Source organism: Sorex fumeus, unplaced genomic scaffold, assembly GCF_029834395.1.
Source record: "Sorex fumeus unplaced genomic scaffold, SorFum_2.1 ptg000098l, whole genome shotgun sequence".
NCBI lineage: Eukaryota > Metazoa > Chordata > Mammalia > Eulipotyphla > Soricidae > Sorex > Sorex fumeus.
In genome coordinates this window covers 28674893-28698676 of record NW_026606155.1, presented here as the reverse complement: position 1 = coordinate 28698676, position 23784 = coordinate 28674893, and the positions used below count along the sequence as shown (strand labels likewise).

Here is a 23784-nt window from a genome sequence, read left to right as displayed (position 1 = left end):
ACACTTTTTGAAACTTTAAAGTATCATCTGAAAATAATTTATTTTATACTCTTCCATTTTTTCTTTGAGAATATCATTTGTCAGCTACCCCATAATTTATGTAATATCTGTTCTTTTAGAGAGTCTTTTGTTGTATTTATCTTTTCCTCTTTTTAAACTATCTTATGTTTGGGTAAACTTTTTATATGAACATTCCCCATTATTTGCTAAATAATTAGTATAGGGAAGATCTTGAAATATAAAATTATTTGCACTGTAAATCTTTTTGTCTTATTCAGTAATATTTAAATGGAAAAGTACAGACAAAAGGACTGGAGCCATAGTACAGCAAGTTGGGCACTTACCTTGCACACAACCAGTCCAGGTTCAATCCCTGAAACCTCATATGGTCCCTGGACCCATTAAGAGTGCCCCCTCAGCACAGAGCCAAGAGTAAATCCTGAGTAACACTAGGTGTGATCCCAAAATAAAACACAAAAAAAGCACCAAGGAATTTTGGTGAAATTTGCAAATAATTTCAAGGGTCTAAAGAAATTTTAAGTGAGATATGTAATTGTACATGCAAGAGTGTGTATATGGATTTGAAATGTTTTATGTTGTTTCCACATGTGCTTTAGTGTGAAAAAACCCTGAACATCAATAATTAAATTTTATTTTTACTGAAAAAGAAAAGGAAAAAATAAAAAAAAAGATGTGGACAGGGTTTCCACCTTTTATAAAATAAGAGGTAAAATTAGTGCAAAAAAAAAAAGCTAACTTTAGGAAAGTCAGGAAAATAAGCCATCTCAGTACCTTTATTTTTGATGGTAAAATATAATATGAAATTTCCACTTTAGCCATTTTATATGTAATTTAGTTATATTAATAATACATTCTCAAATGTAATATCACCACTGTTTTTCTATATTTTCCATCATCATAGAGATTCACGAATTAAACAGTAACTCCCTATTCTTCCTGCCCTCATCTTCTGGTAAACTTTACTTTCTCTGATTTTTGCCTCTTCCATCTACCTCATATAAGTGGGATAATATTTTCAGCTATATCTGACTTACTTGGATTATAGTTTTAGGGATCATCCATGTTGTAGCTCATCAGAATTTCATTGCTTTTTAAAAAATACCATTGCACTTATATGATAAACCATAATTTATCTTTTGTTCTACTGGCGGAAACCCAAGATATTTCCATTTGTTGACAATTATTAATAATGTTTTAGTGAACATTGGTGTCTAAGTATCAGTTTTTAATTATTTATTTTGAGTACTTACCTAGAAGTACACTTGGTAGCTTTTAATACTTCTATCTGAGAAAAAATTAATAGTGAATAAATCAAACAAACCACATAACACCAAATGAGTCTAAATGATGAATTAGGGGAGAAAAAAATCAACTTGTAGAAAAACTTCAAAAGATCAAGTGAGATTTATAAGACTCTATTTGTAGGAATGAAAGGAAGGATAAAGTTTAAATCATCAGTGTTGTATTTTTAAACACTGCCAATTTGATCCTGAAGGTTGAATTTTTTAAATATAGTAATTTGAACCAGAGAGATAGCTTAGGAGTCAGGAACACAAGAGCACCACTGAGATGGCCCTGGCGACCTCAACGCCATTGGTCCCAATCAGTACCATAGCACCAGGCCCAAGTGACCCACCTGAGCTGATTAGCTGAGTTTTGCATGGAGTGCCCCCAATTCCTTGAGCACTCTTGGGAATCCCCCCTCCAAATATATACATTTAGCAACTTCTTAAATGTTGGCATGTCTTCACAGTGGAATAAATAATGTGAACTTTTTAAAAATAGGCGTTTGAAAAGCAACGTTTAAGTGGAACTAGGATGATAAAATCAGATTATGTTTAGAGGAACAAGAAACTGGAGCTGGAATTCATTTCAGTTTAGTTGCCATCAATCCTAGATAACCTAGCCTTCAATCACCAGACCTTTTTCTGAAAATATTTTTAGACTGAACCTTCAGAGATTCTGATTCAGTAGGTTGGAAATCTGGTTAGGTAGTGTGCAATTGTGTATATGATTATTTTAACTTGCCAATAAAACACAGTGAGCTAAATTAAATTATATACCATAGTGGCCTTTATGTTGCATTAATGGACTCAAAAATAATCATGTCTTCAAAAGCTTTAAAATTTTATAGCTAAGTATGCAATAATAATGCACTTAGGGAAGAAGATTTTTCAGTTCATTTTGTTGTAATGTCTTGTTAACTCAACAATGTTTGGTGATTTGATATATAAAATCTTATCCAACCTCTTTTAATCAAGTTTCCCAACCTAAACTATCAAATGCAGAAAAATACCTTAGTGTCTGTCTACTCAGTTCTCCCAAGGATATTGTCTAGACTAGAATATTCTATGTAGGAAAGATGTTAATTTATTATATTCTACATATCTCTCTAAGAGCCTATTAAGGTTTGCGCTATGTCAGGTAGTCTGTTAAGACTATGTGACACAATGACAAGACCTTGCATTGACTGGAGAGATAGTATAGCAGGTAAGGCACTTGCCTTGCATTTCACCCAACCACTTATCTTGCATTTGGGACCACCACATGTAGTTCTTTGAGCACCACAGGAAGTGACTCCTGAGCACAAACAGGTGTGAACCCAGCCCCACATCCACCCGCCAAAAGGCCTTAAGGAGCTTATGTTCCAAGACAGGGGGGGAAAAAATCAACGATTCATTTAAATATTATGCACAAAATAATTCTTCTAGTTCTTTATGGAAAGTGATCAGTGAAAATAATTGTATTTAAGTATCATTGATTTTGAAATATGAATATCTCCTGTATTAATGCTTCAGCATAGTTGATGTAATCTGATAATAATTTAAGTACCAATATGATGAATATCCCTAAGGCCTATCGTATTCAGTGGCAGACTTCACAGTGGCTATTAATAATCAGTGTAGCTAAAATTAAGATTTTATGTTTTATAGTGAAAAAAGAGAAAATGAATAGATACAGATAACTAATGTTCAGGAATTTGTTCTTGATATAAGCACAATGTGAGGTTTCTTACCTGAGGTAGAAATCCCTAATAATACTGAAAATGTTTGTGGATTTAATTTAGTTTCTGTAACTAGAACTCACTTGAATTGCTGCTGTTATAATGTTCATTCAGATTCATTAGTTTTTGGATTTTTTTTTTACTTTAGTTGATTGAATTTATTTAACTTCATCCTGATGTGTACTTAAAGTTAAGATTAGTTAGCTTCATTCCTGTGTTTCATTTCTTTACACTGATTTTTAAAATATTTTCTTTAGGGCTGCAGTGATAGCACAATAGTAGGGCGTTTGCCTTGTGCACAGACAGCCTGGCCAAGCGGGGTTCGACCGCCCCTCTCGGAGAGCCTGGCAATTTACCGAGAGTATATCGATCGCATGGCAAAGCCTGGCAAGCTACCCGTGATGTATTCGATATGCCAAACACAGTAACAAGTCTCACAATAGAGATGTTACTGGGCCCCCTTGAGCAAATCCATGTACAACAGGAGGACAGTGACAGTGATTGAGATGTTTCAGTAACCCATTTTCCTTTCATCTCCTGATGTTTTTAGTAAAGCTCTTTCTTTAAATGATGTGGCTTTGGGAAAATAAAAAAATTCACATAAGGAGAGTAATTAGTAAACTAAAACTTATCTCTACATTTAATTTATTTTCTTACCAATAATGAATAATATTATTGTTATTATAGTTTTGGTAACATTATTATAGTATTGCTAACATTTATGCTTTTTATTTAATTATTTTGCCTGACTACCACCAAAGTGTCAAGACCTTCCACTATTATCCTTATGTTATTTATAGTCCACCTAGTCCAATAATGATTTTTAAAGATTTTTCTTTACTTACATTCATATTGAAAAACATTTTGAAGCAAAAAAGTTTAAGATGTAGGGTAAAGGAAAATCTAAAAATGATGTTAAGATTAATTGTATTGAAAATAAAATTTTTCTTGGAATCACTACATTGTTTTGTTTTGTTTTTGACCCACCCAGCTGTGCTTGGAGTTTACTCCTGGTTCTGTGCTCAGGGATCTCTCTTGCAGGGCCCAAGGTATTTTATGTGGTTCCAGATATCAAACCAAGGTTGACTACATGCAAAGCAAGTGTCTTACTGTACTATTGCTCTGGGTCTTCTAAAATTATATTTTTATTTTGAAGAAAACTATACTGAAAATAAAATTATACAGTGTGTTTTATTCTTGAGAGAATTAATCTGATAATGCATTAACTCTTCCATACCTTGATTGGACCTCTAGACCTTTTCATATTTAAAAACATTTTTTAAATGTTTCTCTAAATTTTCCTGAAACACTAGATTCATTGTATGAATCTCCACTCTAACAAACATGTAAATTATCTAACCCCACTTTCCTTTTTAAAGATCAATAGAGTATATTCTGAACCTTGCAAATGAAGTATAGAACATTTTGGGGTGGTAGCACCAGTCCTTCAGTTTTGAAAACAAACAGTTACAATTGCAGGCATCAGGCTGTATAGCCTTCCCCACTAGTGACCCTTCTTGCCATCAGTATTTCAGTGATGCTTGCAAAAAACTAACACATTACACCTGCCGCTCAGATGGGTGAAAGCAAGAGAGATCTTTGAGAGTAAAGCTCATTATCTCAGATGAGTAAATTATATGGTACAGACTTCCTATATTCTTATTGAAGTCTTTAATTTCACGAACATCAAAATCCTTAAAGGTTCACTAATTGAAAATTTGCATGTTTGGACCAGAGAGATAGCAAGGGTTCATAGGTTTTGCTTTGCATGTACATAGCCCAAAGTTTCATCCTTAGCACTACATGACCTCCAGACACTGGTAGATATATTTCAGGTAGTCTTAAACACCTTCAAGGTGGTCCAGGTGGCTGTGGCCCCAGTACCACTAGAACCAAATAATGCTATATCACTGGGCCCTCACTTTAAGTCATCTGGTCCACTTCACTGAATTAGACTGGGAGTGGTCTGTAGGACCCCTGTGCACTACTTGGGAGGTCGCCCAAAAATGATTTTACAAGTTTAAAAAATATAAAATACTCCCAAAAATTTTATATTATTTCCTAAAGTAATTTAGATTTCTTAACATAAAATATTTAACACTTAGAAATTGAAAGGAGTTTTATTCATGTCACATAAGTAGCATAAAATTAGCTGATGTTCAGGAATAAGTTTTCTTTGGTTTGTATTCAGCTATATTACTAGAGTAGATAAGTCTTTACTTTGAAAAGTAAAAATTCCTGTATCAATCTATTAAGAAAATATTCTAAAAGTTAAATTTTTTTTATTTCCACTCAGTGCCTTCTGGTCAAAATTAAGATAGTTTTAGGCCCAGAGACGCTTATATACAGCTGAGTTAGGTTTGATCCCTTGTACCTCGTATGGTCTCCAGAGCTTGCCATGAGTGATCTCTGAGCACAGAGCCAGGAGTAAGCCCTGACCACAGCAAGGAATTACACATACACATACATACACACAAGAGATAAGTCTGGAGAGATAGTACAAGGGTTTCATGCTTGCCTTGTGTACAGCTAACCCCGGTTTGATCTTGAACACCACATGTCATTCCCAGAGTGGTTCCTGAGCATAGAGCCTGGAGTGATCCCTGAGTACAGAGCCAGGAGTAAGCCCTGAGCACAGTTGAGAGTAGGACCACCTTCTGGGAGTAGATCTAAAGAGATAGTACAGGGATTTGTGAGGTGAGGAACTTGTCTTGTAAATGGTTAGCCCCAGTTTGATCCCTGGCACCATATATGGTCCCCAGAGCACTATCTGGAGTGATCCCTGAGCAAAGAGCAAAGTGCAAGACTTGGGCACAGCCTTATATAGCCCCAAAACAAGCCTCCAAAAGAAGAAAAAATAATCACAGAAGGTAGAATAAATTTTTATGAGAGAGAATGTGCATTTTTTGGGGTTCTCATATAGGTTGGTTAAAAATGAAAATTGAGATCATATTTTATTAACAACAACAAGTAAAAATCCTGCCTTTAAGTTTTCATTCTTTGTGATTAATGATAGAATACTAGAATCACAAGCATTTTCTTTAAGTTAGGTGTTTAGTTAGGTGTTCAGGCAGAATATTAAAGTGATCTTTTAAATATTATATAGATATTTAGGATGATATTTTTATTCTGCAAAATAGAGTTTTTTCAAGGACTTTTATTCTGCAAAATAGAGTTATTTAGGAAACGGGAATTTTTTTACATTTTGCTTTTATTTACTTTTTCATATTTTTTAAGGTTTTTTTTATGATTATAGATTTTTTTGGGGGGGTTTTGGGTCACACCTGGCAATGCACAGGGGTTACTCCTGGCTCTGCACTCAGGAGTTACTCCTGGCGGTGCTCAGGGAACCAAATGGGATGCTGGGAATTGAACCCGGGTCAGCCACATGCAAGGCAAATGCCCTACTCACTGTGCTATCTATCCAGCCCCCTAGATTTCTTAAATATATTTCAATTTTACGGTTTTAAAGGCAGTTAGGGAAGGGACCATTGAGATAGTAGAGCAGGTGGGGTGCTTGTCTCGCATGCAGATTAGATCCCTGTCACCCAAGATAGTCTTCTTGAGCCCATCAGGAGTGATCCCTAAATACAGAGTCAGGAGTAAGTCCTAAGCACTCCACTAGGTATGCCACCTCCCTCGCCAGAAACCCCCAAAAATAATATGAGAAATTAAAAATAAATAAAACCCATTAGTAATCTTAGCCCAAAATTATTAGCTTAATGAAGGTATTAATTTTCACCTATTGTGGGTTTCTGTGTTGAGTTTCTTAATCTCATCCCCATTATCATAGCTACTAAAGTTTATTATATTCTATGTGCCATGCATTATGAGAAGCATTTTATATGATAACTTGTATATTTTGCACACTAAAACTAATAGCAAGTACTAATACAAAAATTAGATAAAATCGTTAAATAAGTTAATCTAGATGACAGAGGTTGTGCAATGTAATAAAACCAAAATTTGAACTGTGTAGCTTGAATTTTAGAATCTTTGTTGTTTACCACTCGTCGTTGTCATATAAAGAAGCTTTGGAGGCCAAAGAGATAGTAGAGGAGTTAAGGCTAAAGTCTCAAACATTGCCTACCCAATTTGCTTTCAGTGCTACACAGACACCCCCCCCCCAAACATCATTGAGTACAGAGATAGATACAGGTCCTTAGTAACCACTGGAGGGTCCTCAGAGACCTCCTGAGTACCACTTGGGAAGCCTCCCAAATATTGAGCTTTTTAGATTTAATAACTGTGCCAAATGATTAGATTTGCCAATCCATACAGAATATAAAGATGTTATGATTAAATCAGTTTCCCTGTGTCATTAATCATTTAAGCTCTTTTTCTTTGTTCCCTTCTATTTGCTATTGTTTATGCAATGACAGGGGTCTCAAACCTTTGTATTACTCTCATACTTGGGTGTGATGCTTTTGGAGGTTGCACATTTTACTTCATTGTGCATTTGAGTTGTGCTTGCACACTTAATTATGTATTTGCCAAGGGTTACACACTTTCCTTATAGTGTTTACACACTGTTGGTTGTGGTATGCAGGCATTTACATACTTTATTTTGTGTTGCCAAGGACAATACCACTAGGATTGTACTCATGCATATTGGTTGATGCCGGGGATTGAACTCAGAGCCTTACTAACCTTACATGTGCATAATGGGTGCTCTATGCCTAAGCTCTCCCAGACTTCTAGGTTCTTTCTTATTACATGTTATAAACATTTACTGTATATGAATTTCTACATGTATCTCTAAATATTATTTTCAGATAGCCCATTAAAATAGAATTAGTGAGTCAAAATTGTGAAGTCTCATAATACATATTACCACAATACCCTCTGGAATATAAGTATAAATCTATACATTGTTTGTTGGGTTTTTTGTTTGTACTTGTGGGTCACTATTAGCAGCACCCAGGCTCTTCTGAGGGCCACTAGGGGCACTCTTGGCAGTGCTCAAGGAACTATATAGTACCAAGAATTAAAACCTAAATCTTACCCATGGAAGGGTATGTGCTCTGCCAGTGGAGCCACATCTCGCCACATCCTTAGTTCCATATGATCAGTTTTAGAGATTATTTGTTCATGTATATATTGACAAATTAAATTATGTTTCTTATTGGCATATTATAGATTTTAAATGAAATCAAACACATTTTAGGATAATCATTTTTGCAGCAGAATTGGGGTTTCATAGAAATGAACTTAATTCTAACATGAATCACCCTTTTGGAATAGTTCAAACATATACAGAATGATTTCCTTCAACTATGGGGCTATAAATAAATATAGTAAGGGAATTTAAAAAATGGACAAAAGCAACAAAACCTGAAAGTTGGTCTACAGAACTGGGCTTATCAAGGGTGGGAGTGGGAGGTGGATGTAAAGGAACTTCGGAACACTTGGTGGAGGGAAGCTGACACTCTGGTGTTGGGTGTGATGTTAGGACATTGCGTGTATGAACTGCATTGTAAGTCATGCGCCTCAATAAAAATTGGAAAAAAATCAAAAACAAAGGAACTTAAATGCAGGTGAATATAGAAAAAGAGAGATGGGAGAGATGATTCCTTAAGGAGAGAATTAGAGCACTTATTTTGCTGTCTAGATATGGAGTTTCCAGAGATTATGCTGAAAATCCAGTATATATTCCTGAAATACAGAATGTGTACAGTAAAGAAAAAAATATTTATTGTCAGTATTTGAAATGTAATTTAAATGGTATCCGAGTTTATCTTTAGAATTTTAAACTGTTTTAAAAATAGAGTTGAAATTTAGTAAATTAATGAACATCTTTATTGTAAGTGTAAAGGAAACTTGATTAACAGTCTAGAATTTGTTTTCATTTTAATTTAAAACTATGATTTTCTATCTGTACAGTTTCACAATTTATATATTTAGTCATAAATAAAGGTGGACACCGATTCAGAACATAGAAAACAGGGGTATTTAGGTGCCTCTGTGTGATTATTCTTAAACTAAAAGCAAGTGTTGAAAAGGAAGATTAAAAATTGCAACTATGGCGCCAGTGTGACAGTACATCCATAGAGCATTGGCTTCCACATACCCAACCAGTATCTCATATGGTCCCCTGAGCATCACCAGGAGTGATTCCTGAGTGCAGAGCCAGGAATAACCTTTGAGCAACACTAGATCAAAGAAAGAGAGAAAGAGAGAAGAAAGAGGAAAGGAGGGAGAGGGGAAGGAAGGGAAGGAGGGAGGGAGGGAGGAAGGAAGGAAGGAAGGAAGGAAGGAAGGAAGGAAGGAAGGAAGGAAGGAAGGAAGCTGGCAGGTGTGATCACAAAGCATAAATAAATAAATAAATAAATAAATAAATAAATATTACTTTGTTTTGATTTTGTTTGTGCTTGCATTTGTAAAGAGAGTAAAGACGGTGAGTCAGAAAGTTCCCCGTAGACAGTCATGGTCATGGTCACGGTCCTCCCATTGTTCATCAATTTGCTCAAGCGGGCCGGTAGACACTGGACAGTATTAACACTTCAAAAATGTATTGATTTTTTTCCTTAAACTGTAGGTAAGCTAGTTGTCACTGTGTATGCTAAAGAATTAGTGTGTTCTTTAGCTTTTAAATAAAACATTGCCTATCAATATCTTTGAGATTAAGACCTCTAACTTTTAAGAAACTTAGCCTGATAGTAATTATATCTTCTTGTATATTGAATGAAAAGATTGTTTTCTGTATGTTTTTTTTTTCCGCCATTGTGGGTATTAAATCCAGGGCCTGACCCATGCAAAGCAAGTGTTCTACCACTAAGCTACATCCCTGGCCCACTTTTTTAGAATTACAAGATGAGAGGAGATGGAGTGGAAAGAAGGAAGCATAGGGTATTAAGAGTAATTTTAACAAATTTTAAGGGGCATTTCTTATCTTATTCACCTGTTATTTAAGCTGTAATAACACAGATAGGATGAATAAAACATTCTAGCTCCTTTTATTAATGCAGATAAATCTTTATATCAAAGTGATATAAAATAATGAGACCATTGATTCAATAATGAGACTTGATTTAGTCATGTGAAGATGAATGCAGAAGTAATAAAATATACATAAACCTGATATGGCTATGGAAACACATTTTTTTCTTCTTGGTTTTTGGATTACACCTAGCTATGCTCAGGCCTTACTCCTGGCTCTGTACTTAGGAATCATGCCTAGGGATGCTCAGGGGACTATATGTGATAACAGGAATTTAAGCTAGGTCTGCTCTATGCAAGGCAAGCACTTGATCCACTGTACTATCTTTCTGGCCCAGTAAACATTAATTAAAACAAACCTTTCCCAAGTAGAATGTAGAAATCCACACACACTGTCCACACTCTCCTCCCATTGTTCATCGATATTGCTCAAGCAGGCTCAGTAACGTCTCCATTTTGAGACTTGTTACTGTGTTTGTCATATTGAATACGTCACGGGTAGCTTGCCAGGCTTTGCCGTGCAGGCAAGATACTCTAGGTAGCTTGCCCAGCTCTCTGAGAGGGGCTGAGGAATTGAACCCGGCTCGGCCAGGCTGTCTGTGCGCAAGGCAAACACCCCACTGCTGTGCTATCGCTCGAGCCCAAAATGTAAAAATAAAGTTTGAAATATATATTAGTTCTGGAGCCGAGAGACAGTATAGCAGGTAGGGTGTTTGCCCTCCATGTGGCCGACCTAGTGGCATCCTATATGGTCTTACCCCAAGCACTGCCAGGAGTAACCCCTGAGCATTACCGGTTATGACCCTGCCAATAAAAAACAAGCAAAAGAAATTCCCGGAGTGATAGTACAGCAGCTGTTAGGGCATTTGCCTTACATGCGACTTTACCAGAGTTCAATCCCTGGCATTCCATATGGTCACCCAAGCAATGTCAGAGAGAGTTCCTGAGTGCAGAGCCAGGATGAACTCCTGAGCATCGCCAGGTGCGACCCGAAGGAAGGAAGGAAGGAAGGAAGGAAGGAAGGAAGGAAGGAAGGAAGGAAGGAAGGAAGGAAGGAAGGAAGGATTAGTTCTTTTTCATTACTAAAACGCCTTTAAAAATCAGCTCGATGCTTGCTTTAAAAGGAGTAAAAACATTTTTCTGGTAAAAGAGGGCAGTAAAGCAAAATTAAAGACCTTTAGACATAATACAATGTATTTATCTCATATCAACAGGTAAAATAAAATTGGAATAGTAAATGAATTCTTATGTTAAGTTGGGAATCAAAGAAAGAATTTGCTATCACTACTATTACCTGTTCTGGAAATTCTACCAGAAAAGAGAGAGAGAAAGAGACAGAGACAGAGAGACAGAGAGAGAGAAACTAGAAGTTTAGTAATAGAAAAGAAGCAGCCAGATCATCTTTGTTTATAGAGCATTCACTGGAAAACCCAAAGGAATCATTCAGCTGGAAATTATTAGAATCAAGAATTTTATATTTTATTTCAGAACTAGATACTTACATTATTTAAATTAGAAACAACCTAGTAGAAAATGCAGTGAGAAAGATTGCATTTGCAATAGAAGAAAAAAAAGTTTATAAAACCTAAGTATGAACTTAAGAAAATTGTTAAGCCGAGGAAAGAAGTGCAGTATGGGACTTCCTCCAGCAGTACTGAGGGACTTGGAGTTAGTAATAGCATTGATTTACTGCCTGCATGAACCTCATGATTTAGTTCTTGGGCCCTGCAATGTGGTCTGCTCAGGTCAGTGGTCCTGATGGTCCACCAGGGACATACCCTTCAGTGTTTGTGGGATCCTGAGTGGCATGAATGTAACTCAGCCTTGAGTAAACAAGGCATAAGCATTCCAGCCTTTTGAGCTATCTCCCTCTATCCCCCTACTCAAGGACATAAAATACAGCTTGAATAATGATTAGAAAAACAGGCATGTTCTTAGATGTAAATATTCTTATTAAATTACCAGTTTTCTTTAAATTCAGGGCTTCTTAAAAGTATAACAATGGGGGGACCTTATTCAATCTGAGTGAAACATTAAAAGAGTTAGGTAGTAGAGGAAGTAAGGCTCATACATTGTATGCAGCTGGACCCAGTTCTCTCCTCAGCAGTGCTTATGGTACCCTTAGCACCACCAAGGAAAAGCCCTGAGCACAGAGCCAGAGTAACTACTGAGCTCAAAAAATCTAAACAAACCCATCCAACTCCTATGTTTTATAAAATTTAGATTGTTTTTATGATATAAAGGTAAAGAAAATTTTCTAGATGAGACATGAGACCTGGAATATATCTTTAAATAATGATAGTATTGTTGTGTAAAACTGTAAAACCTCAATGAAACAGTCAAATTTGTCAAATTAGCAAAACTGCTATAAATGTCAAACTCAAAAATTAATACTAGCAGCGGATTTACTTTCAAAGATTCAATATCTTCACTATAATAGAGTTTTGTAACAAATTTCAAATAAAATATATATGAGCAATTTGCAAGTAGAAAAATGTAAATTGCTTTTAAATATGTGTTGAGAGCTGACTCAGGTGCAGTAGGGGTCACTTTCTGTTATAATGTTTAAAGAAGGTAAAATTTCAGGGGTAATTAAGTAATTTTTTCTTAAAAAGGGGAAGTAGAACAAGTAAGTTTAGGAACCTCTTTCTTACATATAATTGATAAGAAATGTAAAGTTTAAAAGATGTTTTGTACACAGCAGTTAAATACTAGTTAAAACTGTTGTTGCTTGGGATTGTCAAGGTGTGGGTGAAAAGAACATTGTTTGGAAAACAAATTGTTACCACGTTTCTGTGGAAGGTCTATATGTCAAAACCTTCCATTTAATGTTATAAAAGATTCCAGTTTTAAGAGAATACAATAGTTTACTAATGAAGTGTGGACTTGTATCACTAATAAGTTGGTACTCTGAAAAACCTTTACAGTGTAGAAAAATTTGACCCAGTAAAATAACATGCCCCAACCAGGGGCTATATGGGCGCTAGGATATTCCAAGGTAGCCAAAGGTCAAGAGGATATAAAAAGGAAGCCACAGCATAAGACTGTGGGTCAGTCAGTAGGGCAGGGCTCTACAGCAAAGATACAAGGGCAGAGGGACTCTGGTTGGTAAAAAGTTGAGAAATACTGCTATAAGGAATATTCTGTAAACTGACTTATACTTATACATGAAGGTACTGGCAGAGGAACAAAGTCACGCGGGTTCCGGGCCGAGATCTCCAAGCCTACTCGGATTTGGGCCGAGCATCCTCCACCTAGATCCTCCAAATTCCAGTAGGCAGGGGTCACACCCACCAACTGGCCCCCTGGCGCCGTGTAATCCCATCAGCGGCCAGACTCAGAGACTATAAAAATCAGTTCCCAGAACCGCAAATGCGGCCGCGCGACGTCTTATTATAACATCTTATTATCTCATTCCTACTTTGGACAAATTGGCAGGATACTGAATGTAGCCTGCCCACATGGCAGAGTCTGGCAAACTCCCCGTGGCGTACCCAATATGCCAAATACCAGTAACAATGATGGGTCTCATTCTCCTAAAGAGCCTTGAATATAATCTCAGGGCTAGGATGAAGGAGACGTTACTGGGGCCTGCTCGAGGCAATCGACGAATAACAGTATGATTTGTGTGATTGTGATTGTGACTTATACTATCAGCCTTCCAGCTCTCTCTATCCAAGAATACTATGAGTTAGAGATGAGAGCGGCAGGGAGGTGGGGCAGAAACTCTCTCAGTATCTGTATTGCAAACCATAATACCCAAAAGTCGAGAAAGAAGAGTAAGAGGGAAATTGTCTGCCATAGAGGCAGGGGGGAGGGGTGGTACTGGGGGGGGGGTGACATTGGTGATAGAAAATGTGCACTGGTGGAGGGATGGGTGTTTTGTCATTGTATGACTGAAACTCAAACATGAAGGCTTTGTAACGGTATTTCACAGTGATTCAATTAAAAAAAGAAAAGAAAAGAAATCAAGGATTTAGGAAAGAGAAAATGAGATACCTTGAAGATAGGTGCCTTTAGCAGCATTGCTGTTATGAAAGTTATCCTTGGACAAGCAATTGATGTCAAGTTCAGCCTGAGATTCCTTGAAACTGTGAGACCTTTGCAGGAGGCTAAAATGGAGCTTGTCGGTGGTACTCTGGTTAAAGGCAGATCCAAAAATAAATGTTATCGAATGGAAATTTCCCCCAGTTTCAGTCAGCCATAATCTAACATATTAAGACCTAGGAATGAATGCAGTCCCAAAATTCACCTGATGAGTAATGAATGCACCAAAACCAAAACTCATGTCAGTCAGGAACACTGTTAATCAACTAATGGACTGAAAAATATAACTGCAAGAACTGGCAAATAGAAAATATAGGATAATCAAGTACTTGGCCACCATTATCAAATATTTCCCATTCTAGGGAACTTTTGTAAGTGAAGGATAGAGCTACAAAAAAGTCTGACAGTCCCTGCAAGGCAGGATGTAGCTTTATTTTTGCATTTCTGTTAGAAAATTCTCAAAAAATATATAATTAGAGACCATCACTTATGTATAATCATTTTTGGGGTAAAATGGCCATCTTAAAAATTTTAAATATCTTAAAATTTGTGGTGAGTCGACACATATTTTGAGGTGTGAAGCTAAACTCTTGAAATTCCTTAGAATTATACTATAATAATAAAATGATCACTTGAACACCTCCTGGAGTAATTCTTAAGTGCAGAGCCAGAAGTAATCCCTGAGCATCGCTGGGTGTGAACCACAATGCCAAAAAAATAGAATAAAATTAAATTAGCGCTGCACTTTTCTCCCGTTGTTCATCGATTTGCTTGAGCAAGCCCAGTAATGTCTTTATCGTGAGATTTGTTGTTACTGTGTTTGGCATATTGAATACATCACGGGTAGCTTGCCACGCTTTGCCGTGCAGGTGAGATACTCTCGGTAGCTTGCCGGGCTCTCCAAGAGGGATGAAGAAATCGAACCCGCTCGGCCGGGCCAGCTGCACGCAAGGCAAATGCCCTTCCACTAAAATTAAATTATGTGCTATAATATGTTATTTTTCTAACATTATAATATTAGTTTTTAAAGTTCTTTTTATAGTTAAATTTTACCTTATAAGAATAAAAAATATAAATAGTAGTGCTCCTACATTATAATAATACAAAGAAAAGAATAACATATCATTGCTCTTTCTATAAATGGAAAACAAAGATAAATTTCTTGAATCAAAACAATAGGTGGTAATCATTTAGTATGGAAATAAAAAAAAGTTAGGTTATGAGTGACTTAAAAACAGTCCAATCATAAGGAACTTAGTAACTTTAAAATCAATCATTAGATGAGAAAAAATTTATAGAATGAATTGTTTAATTCAAACGACAACATGTCACAGCTTTCAAATATTATATAATAGATATTTTACTCTCAGAACTTCTATTTTGTGACTCTTACCTCATAACAAATACTGAATTTCTAGCTTTTATGAAAATGTACTCATATCCCTCTGTTTAAATTGTTAACTAATTTTAAAACCTAGGGAGGTGTGGATGACAAAATGCAACACCTTACAATAATAATTAATATTGAAAGCAACACCTTTCGGTAATAATTTTTAATGAAAGCAGTTCTTCCACACATTCCACTTCCTTCATTTCACCTAATATTCTTCAAATGTTGTAACATATGACTGTTTTAATGGGAATCTATTTTTTTAGAGAAGAAAATTCAGATGTTATGGTTTTATTTCTAATGTGGATACATTCTAAAAAGACCACCAGGAAGAATTATTTCATCTCCCTATAGAAGATGTTCTCAGATGAGTTTGTAGTAAGCCATTTTCAAATAGTTCTTAAAGACCAATGTAAAATTTTATCTCATTTATTCTCAAGTTAATATGTTTAGTACATCTGGGCTGGAGCATTAGTACAGCAGGTAGGGTGTTCATCTTGCACAAGACCAAGCCTGGATTCAATCCCTAGAGCCCCAGATGGTTCCCCTAAGCATGCTAGGAGTGATCCTTGAGTGCAGAGCCTGTAGTAGTCCTGAGCACAGCCAGGTGTGGCACCAAAAACAAAAAGAAAATAAACTTAAGTTCATCCTAAATTGTGTTGTTTTGTGAATATTTCAGAAAATTACAGGCCTTTAAATCCAAGTAATTGTATGTTAACATTAATAAAATGAAAGGTCTATACACATTTGAGCATATTTTTTTCTTTATATTAATCATAACTTCATCTTTCTTCAGATTCAGAACACAGGATTTTTCTTTATCATTATAAACTGTTCATAATAATATGAACTGTTAGGTAAAAATTATATTTTCTATATTGATTAAAATAAATATGTGACTGACTGAAAAGCTATTATTTTTCACATGACAGAAATTAATAAATATATATCTTAGGTGACATGGTGACTTCTTGTTTCTTTTCATTAAATCATAAAATCACATAATGAAAAGAAAGACAGGTTTTAGAGGAATGAATTATTTTGAGAATAAGAAGCAAAGAAAAACAACCATATTTCTTTTTTCTTTATTTTTATTAGTGAAACACCATGAGGTACAGTTGTAAACCCATATTTCTTAACCTGCAAAAGTTTTTTGAACTATTATAACAATCTGTCTTCAATTTTTTAGTTTTAGATTATTAGGACTGTGAACATAAGTATATTTGTGAAAATTTCTTTTAAGATATAATTACTCCCCCGAGATTTCTGAGTTTTTATTTGATGATTTGACTATCAAAATAATATTTATATAAAGGAGTGAAAATGTGATAAATTATTGTGTAGCATATAAAGCCAATACATTCTCACTACAGCATACCAAGTTGATTGTTTAGTAAGTTTTTATCTAAATGTTAGCAAAAAGTGTGAGATATTTTTGTAGTGGAAATTACAGTACTCTACAATAATGCATAGAACACTATCTAGTATCCTCTAGGAGGTTACTAAATATTGGTTGTATGAAAGAATAAATGTTCTTTGAAGAATCTTTACAAAGTGAAATACACCCTTTCGGCGATCTATTGATTACTCTTTTTATTAGAGTGTGCAAGTATATCGTCCTTATATGGACTCAGATCCATTCAGTGTTCAGTCATTGTTTATGTAACTTTTTCAAGCAGGAAGCAAATAAATATTACCCTATTCAAAGAACTCTTTAAAGATAATTCTCAGTAAAACCCCATACTTGAGTTTTAGAGCTCTTAGGTTTTTAGATACCTAAGAAGAAATTGTAAAGTAATTGGCACATAACAATAGTGTTTCTTCTCAGGAGAATTCAAAATCCTAACAAATGGATTGAATGTGGAAAACAAAGCATAGATTCTGGATAATGCTAATTCAACGGTATTTATCTTGCATTTAAATGAAAATAATTCACTCCCAAATGAAGTGTTTCAAACATTTTCTTTTCTCCTTGCTCCTGGCACTCTGTATTTTGATAGTGGGTGAATTTTGGGCAATACCCAGCAGTGCAGGGGCTATTCCTGGCTCTATGCAGTGAGTGACCACTGGCAGTGCTCAGGGAACCATATATAGTGATGGGGATCCAATCTGGAATGGCAGCGTATAAGGCAAGCACCTTAACCCCTTCACTGTTTTTCCTTCCCTAGTCCTCTGTCTTTAAAGCAGATTTTATTGAAAAATATTATTATTATATTAGTTTGAAATTTAATGTATTGTATATTACATATTATGATAATCTTTTATTCCATCATGTTATGGAATTAACTGTGTACATCTGAAAGGTATATGTAAAATATCAACTGGTATTGAAACAAATTTGGTACATTTTTAAGTGATTTGCCAAGCCCTAACCTAAATTCTGTACACTTACATTTTATTTGAGCTCTCACACTGTTATTTCAATATCAAATTTTTCTTACATTCTTCCATAATATGTTTTTTAACTCACATATATTCTTATTCACTGGAATATTTTATTTTGCAAGTGTTATTCCTCTTTCATTCTCAGTTAATATAACCTGGTATATTTGAAGGAAGACTAGAAATGGATTGTTTTATATTTTTGGCCTAAAACTTTAGCCTAAAACAAATCTTCACCATCACTGTATGAAAAATTTATACCTCCTTTTGTTTAGTCTTTACAAAATGGAATTGCCCTGGGTCAGAGAGATAGTACAAAGGGCAGGGTGCTTGCCTTGCATACACATCCTACCCAGCTTCCAATTCTGAACCACATCTGGTCCCCTGAACCTCACTAGAAGTAATCCCTGAGCTCAGAACCAGGAATAAATCCTATGTACCCTTCTGGGTGTGGCCCAAAAAACAAAAAATAAAATAAATTAATAGACCAAAATTGTCCTAATAGCTTTTCAAGTCTGACTACATCTAATATTGGCCTTTCTTAAAGTATCTATTAAAGTCTATCACTTCATTCTTTTTAAAATAGTTTTTATTAAAGATATGGAAGATACTAAATCTAAAGTTTTCCTCTCCCCAGTACAAAGGGAAAATTGGTGACTTCTTATTTCTTTTTATTGTCATAAAATTATATGATGAAAAGAAATGCAGAGTTTAGAGGGATGATTTATTTTGAAAGTAAGAAGCAAACGGAAACACCTGTATTTCTTGTGAAAGTTTCTTGAGCTATTAAAACAATATGTCTTCATTTTTCAAATTTAGATTATTTGGCAAAACTTCAACCAATATCTCTGAAGTAGAGAGGAATTAGTAATTCATACTATTATATTTTTGTCCTCAACTTTTATTCAGTGGGTCCCAAAGAACTGTTGCAATGCCTTAGCATTTTTTTAAAGGAGGCCAGAGAGATAGTATAGTGGTAAGCCACTTGCCTTACACACAGCAAACGCCAAGCACCACCAGGAGTGGTCTCTGATAGGCTAAACCCTGAACATAGCCAGGTGAGGCCCAAAGCCCCAAAGCCCTCTAAAAACCTTGGGAAACTACAAATTACGGTTTATATAAATGTGATTTATTATTATTTTAAAGGTAATTTTATACTGTCTTCCTTTGTACAAATTTTACTTAATCTGATGTTTAATTTTTAATTACAGGCTACAAAAGAAGTAATAGAACGGGAAGCACCAGGAATGGCCCTGGCAATGCTAATGGGATCACTTAATGTTACACCTCTGGGCATGCTCTCAAGGTAAGAAAGTCATCAATATGTTGCACAGAAAATTAATCCATACCACTAATTTCTCCTAAGACTAAAAAACATAAACTTAAGATAGCAGTGTCTGTAGAATTGTCCTCCCATTGTTCATCGAATTTCTCAAGTGGGCACCAGTAACATCTTCATTGTGAGACTTGTTGTTACTGTTTTTGGCATATCAAATATGCCATATCAAATTGCTAGGCTTCACGCCCAACCGAGGTCACCAGTTGCCCCCCACGAGTGGCTCTCCGGCCCGGCCACGGCCCCAGAAGCACAAGGACTTAATACAGAAATCCAGCAGCCTGGAACAGAAAAGAGAATGGACTATGCATTAATCCGCGCCATCTTGCCTGCCTGGAGGGGAAAGGGTGTTGCCCCATTCACCCTCTCCTCTCTGGAAAGAAAGATGGTGGCTGCATGGGAGCCTTGTGGAGAGCAGGTCTGAGCCGGGGGTGGGGCGCGACTGAAACCTCATGGGACGGGGGGGGGGGGGGGGGGGGGGGGGGGGGGCCTCCGGCCCATCCTTCACGCCCGACCAAGGTCACCAGTTGCCCCCCACGAGCGGCTCTCCGGCACGGCCACGGCCCCAGAAGCACAGAGACCAATCTCTTAATTATCTGATTCTCAGTAGAAATACTTGAAGGGTTAATAAATAAAATAGCAGAAATCCAAAACCGCGCGGCCGCAAGCAGCTGCGCAGCATCATTTAATTCTTGAACCCAGCTGTAGAAAGCAGATCATTACACAATGCCTTTTCAGCATGGCTGAGTTTGGGGGGGGGGGGGGCGGGGTAAAGTCTAAATAATAATGGTGCAACTTTTATCAAAACAATGAAGCTAATCAAAGTAGACAGTGTTAAGTAGAATTCATCTACCCCACAGACATTGGCGGGGGGAGTGGGGGGTGGGGGTTTATTGGGGTTCTTCGTAGTGAAAAATAAGTATTGGTAAAGGGAATTGTGATTGATATTTGCATGACTGAGACCTAAACTTGAAAGCTTTGTACTTTTTCCCACAGCGATTCAATAAATAAATTAATTAATTAAAAAAATTGCTAGGCTCTACTGTACAGGCAGGATACTCTTGGTAGCTTTTCGGGCTCTCTGAGAGGGACAGAAGAATCGAACCTGGATCCACCGCATGCAAGACAAATGCCTACTTGCTGTGCTATCGCTCCAGCCCCAATTTTCGAAAACTTAAGATATAATTTAAGATATAACACATAATTTTGTCTCCTATCTTATTCAGAGTTGAGACCCTCATAACTTAAATTAGTCTAATTTTATCCCCAACATACTCTGAGTTATGTTGTGTATTGTAAGATTTTTGGGTCACACCCAGAAATGTTCAGGGGTTTCTCCTGGCTCTGCACTCATAAAATACTGCTGGTGGTGCTCAGGGGACCATATGGAATGCTGGGAATTAAACCTAGGTTGGCCACTTGCAAAGCAAACGCCCTAACCGCTGTACTATTGCACCAACCCTGATTTTAGAAAAATTTTATTGCTAAAATGTCCAGCTGTTGAGATAATACGAGATAATATTCTTCTTTTGTAATACTCTGTTATTAAATATGAATTCAATTAAACTAAACAGAATTTTTTTAAGTAAATTGTATTGAGAAGTTAGAACAGTTTTCTCCGCCAATTTGTAAATAGATGTATAGGTGTATAGATAGATGTGTGACCATGAGAAAAAAGTTTGGTTTATTCAAGGGCTGGATAAATAGTACAGGGGTTAAAGTTTTTACATTAGAAGCAGCTGACCCTGGTCCTACCCCTGAGTACCACCAGGAATGATCCCTGAGTACAAAGTTAGGAATAAGCTCTGAGCATCACCAGGCATGGCCAATAAATGAAAGCAAACACAACAACAAAAATCAATTCTCATTTTATCCAGATGATCTTGGAAACTTAGCATATATATTATGCCAGATTAGTACTAAATTTATTTGTATAGTAAATCCTTACTTAACATAAATAGGTTGCTATAAAATATAATTTTTGCCACAAAATAAAGTTCTCAAATAATTTTATTTCATGTAACACTAGCCAGAACTTTTTATACATACATTTGAATTAATTGATACTAGAGCAGTGTTATTAGAGGGCCTGCTATGTTTAATTTTGTATTTTTAAAGTATATTTTTGTTGGCTTCAATGTTGACATTTTTCCTTGATTTGACAGATTAGTTGTTTCTTTGTTGTTTTAGCAATTTTTATTTTAAACTCCATTTATTGAGGTCATAATGCCTCATTTAAATAAAGTAAAAAATAATATTTTAAAGGTAAAAAGGTAAAAGGTAAAGGCCCTCCTGTTGATCGTCGATTTGCTCGAGCGGGCCCAGTAACGTCTCCATTGGAGACTTTGTTGTTACTGTGTTTGGCATATCGAATACTCTCGGTAGCTTGCCGGGCTCTCCGAGAGGGGCGGAGGAATTGAACTTGGGTCGGCCATGCTGGCCGCTTGTAAGGCGAACGCCCTACCGCTGTGCTATCGCTCCAGCCCATTGATTAAACAACCTTGGATTTAACAGTTTATCACAGCAAGGTAAAAATGCACAGCAATTTATTAATTACTGGATTTCACAATTATTTGATTATAGTCATTTTTTTTAATTAATCACCATGAGATAGAGTTACAGACTTATAAACTTTCATGATTACGTTTCAGTTATACAGTGATCAAATACCCATTTCTCCACCAGTGCCCATTTCCACCACCACTGTTCCCAGTATCCCTCCCCTTACCCCCACCCTGTCCCCCTGTGCCTCTTTGGCAGGCACATTCCCTTTTACTCTCTTTCCTTTTGGATGTTATGGTTTGCAATACAGATACTAAGTGGCCATCATGTTTGGTCCATAGTCTACTTTCAGCATGCATCTCCCATTCCAAGCAAACCCTTCAAGCATCATTTACTTACTGGTCCCTTCTCTATCCCAGCTGCATTTTCCCCCAGCATGTGAGGCAGGCTTCCATGCCGTGGATTAATCCTCCTGGCCCTTATCTCTACTCTCCTTGGATGTTAGTCGCCCATTATGTTACTTTATATTCCACAAATGAGTGCAGTCATTTTATGTCTGTCCCTCTCTCCCTCTCTCTCTCTCTCTCTCTCTCTCTGTATAGTCATTATTGATCTTATGATCAATATGAATTTTTAAAAAAATGTGTCCTTTTAACATGGACTATGAGTCAGAATGCCTTGTCTGTTTTTTAGATTTTTAGTTCATATCTAATTAAGGGTAGCCACTTGTCCCGTAGTTTGGAATTATGAAAAGGTCATTATTTGTTGTATATCTTCTTTTCTGTACTGCTATGATTGTAGTAATCCTAGCAAGAGAAAAGCAATGTAAAGTTGCATGCTAAAGTCTATGCTGCTCTTTAAGGAATTCACATTGATTCTTTTTTCGTTTTGGCTTGGTTTTGTTTGTTTTGGGGCTATACCCAGCTGTGCTTGGGGTATAGGGATCAGAGATCTGTGTGCTCAGGGATCAATCCTGGCGGGCCCCAAGGAACTATAGAGGGTGCTGGGGATTGAACTCAGGTCGGCTAAGCACAAAGCAGATGTCCTACATGTGTACTATTGCTGTAGCCCCTCACATAGTTTTTTTTTTTTATTTTTAATTTAGGTCTCATGATTAACAATAGGGATAACGGCAGAGTTTATTGCATAATGTATCCCAATACTATGCCCTCCATCAGGATGTCAGCTTTTATCCATCATAGCTCATGTGTCACATTATTTCTTATATGCTGTTCTTATACCCTTTATGTTATTAGTACATGAGGTCAAGGGTTACATTGGATCCCTTTTTTTTGTTGTTGATGGAAAGAATCATCTCTTGGAATATGGTCAAGAAATAACCAAACTTCATCTCTTGCTATGTTTTTTTTTAAATATTTTGTTATAAAAATATATCTCAGCAAACGATGTTTTCTTTTCAAAGTCTCATAATAACCATTAGAAGTACCAAGAATAAAAAGTAAAAGAAGACATAGCTCTAGACTTCAGCTCAAGAATCCCACCATCTATCTAGAGAACTTGTTCTCTTCAACTATTAAATAAATCCTTTAATTGAGCCTATCCTTCTTTATCCAGTATAAAAAATACTAGCTTTGGGGGCCGGAGCAGTAGTACAGCAGGTAGGGCATTTGCTTTGCATGGGTCCAACCCAGGTTTGATTCCCTGACATCCCATATGGCCCTCCAAACATTGCCAGGAGTAATTCCTGAGTGCAGTCAGGAGTAACTATTAAGCATTACCAGGCACCTAAAAGCCACACACCCCCATAGCAAAAAATACTAGATTTTGTCTTACTGAAAATATTTTCTGGATGTATTCATTCTCTACTATATATATACATATATATATACACATATATATATTTACTTGACTACTGATTGCATAATCAGCAGAAACTGTTTCTAAGTACTTTGGAATAAGTCCATCATTTTTTCCCAGCAGCTTGAAATTTAGAACATAGGCTTGCTTGCTGTATTAGCTATATACCACGTATATAGCATTATACCTGCAGATATAATTATTTACTTTTCTTTTGTACCTGATTTTTATAAAATACTAAAAAACAGGAGTTTTATCATACTTATTTTTATATCCTTAGCCCCCAAACAATTACTGGAACATAGTAAGAACTCAAAAAAATTTTTATTTATTATGGTTACTGTT

General features: G+C 36.2%; 1 protein-coding gene across 19 annotated transcripts in view; it reads left to right on the top strand.

The window, feature by feature from the left end:
- Positions 1-23784, top strand: part of GPHN (gephyrin) — a 475981-nt gene that overhangs the window by 217265 nt on the left and 234932 nt on the right. For all 19 annotated transcript variants that reach the window (XM_056133389.1, XM_056133387.1, XM_056133400.1 and 16 more), the window contains one exon: positions 18995-19089. In XM_056133389.1, the coding sequence (XP_055989364.1) occupies positions 18995-19089 (95 nt within the window). The remainder of the gene's footprint in view (positions 1-18994; positions 19090-23784) is intronic.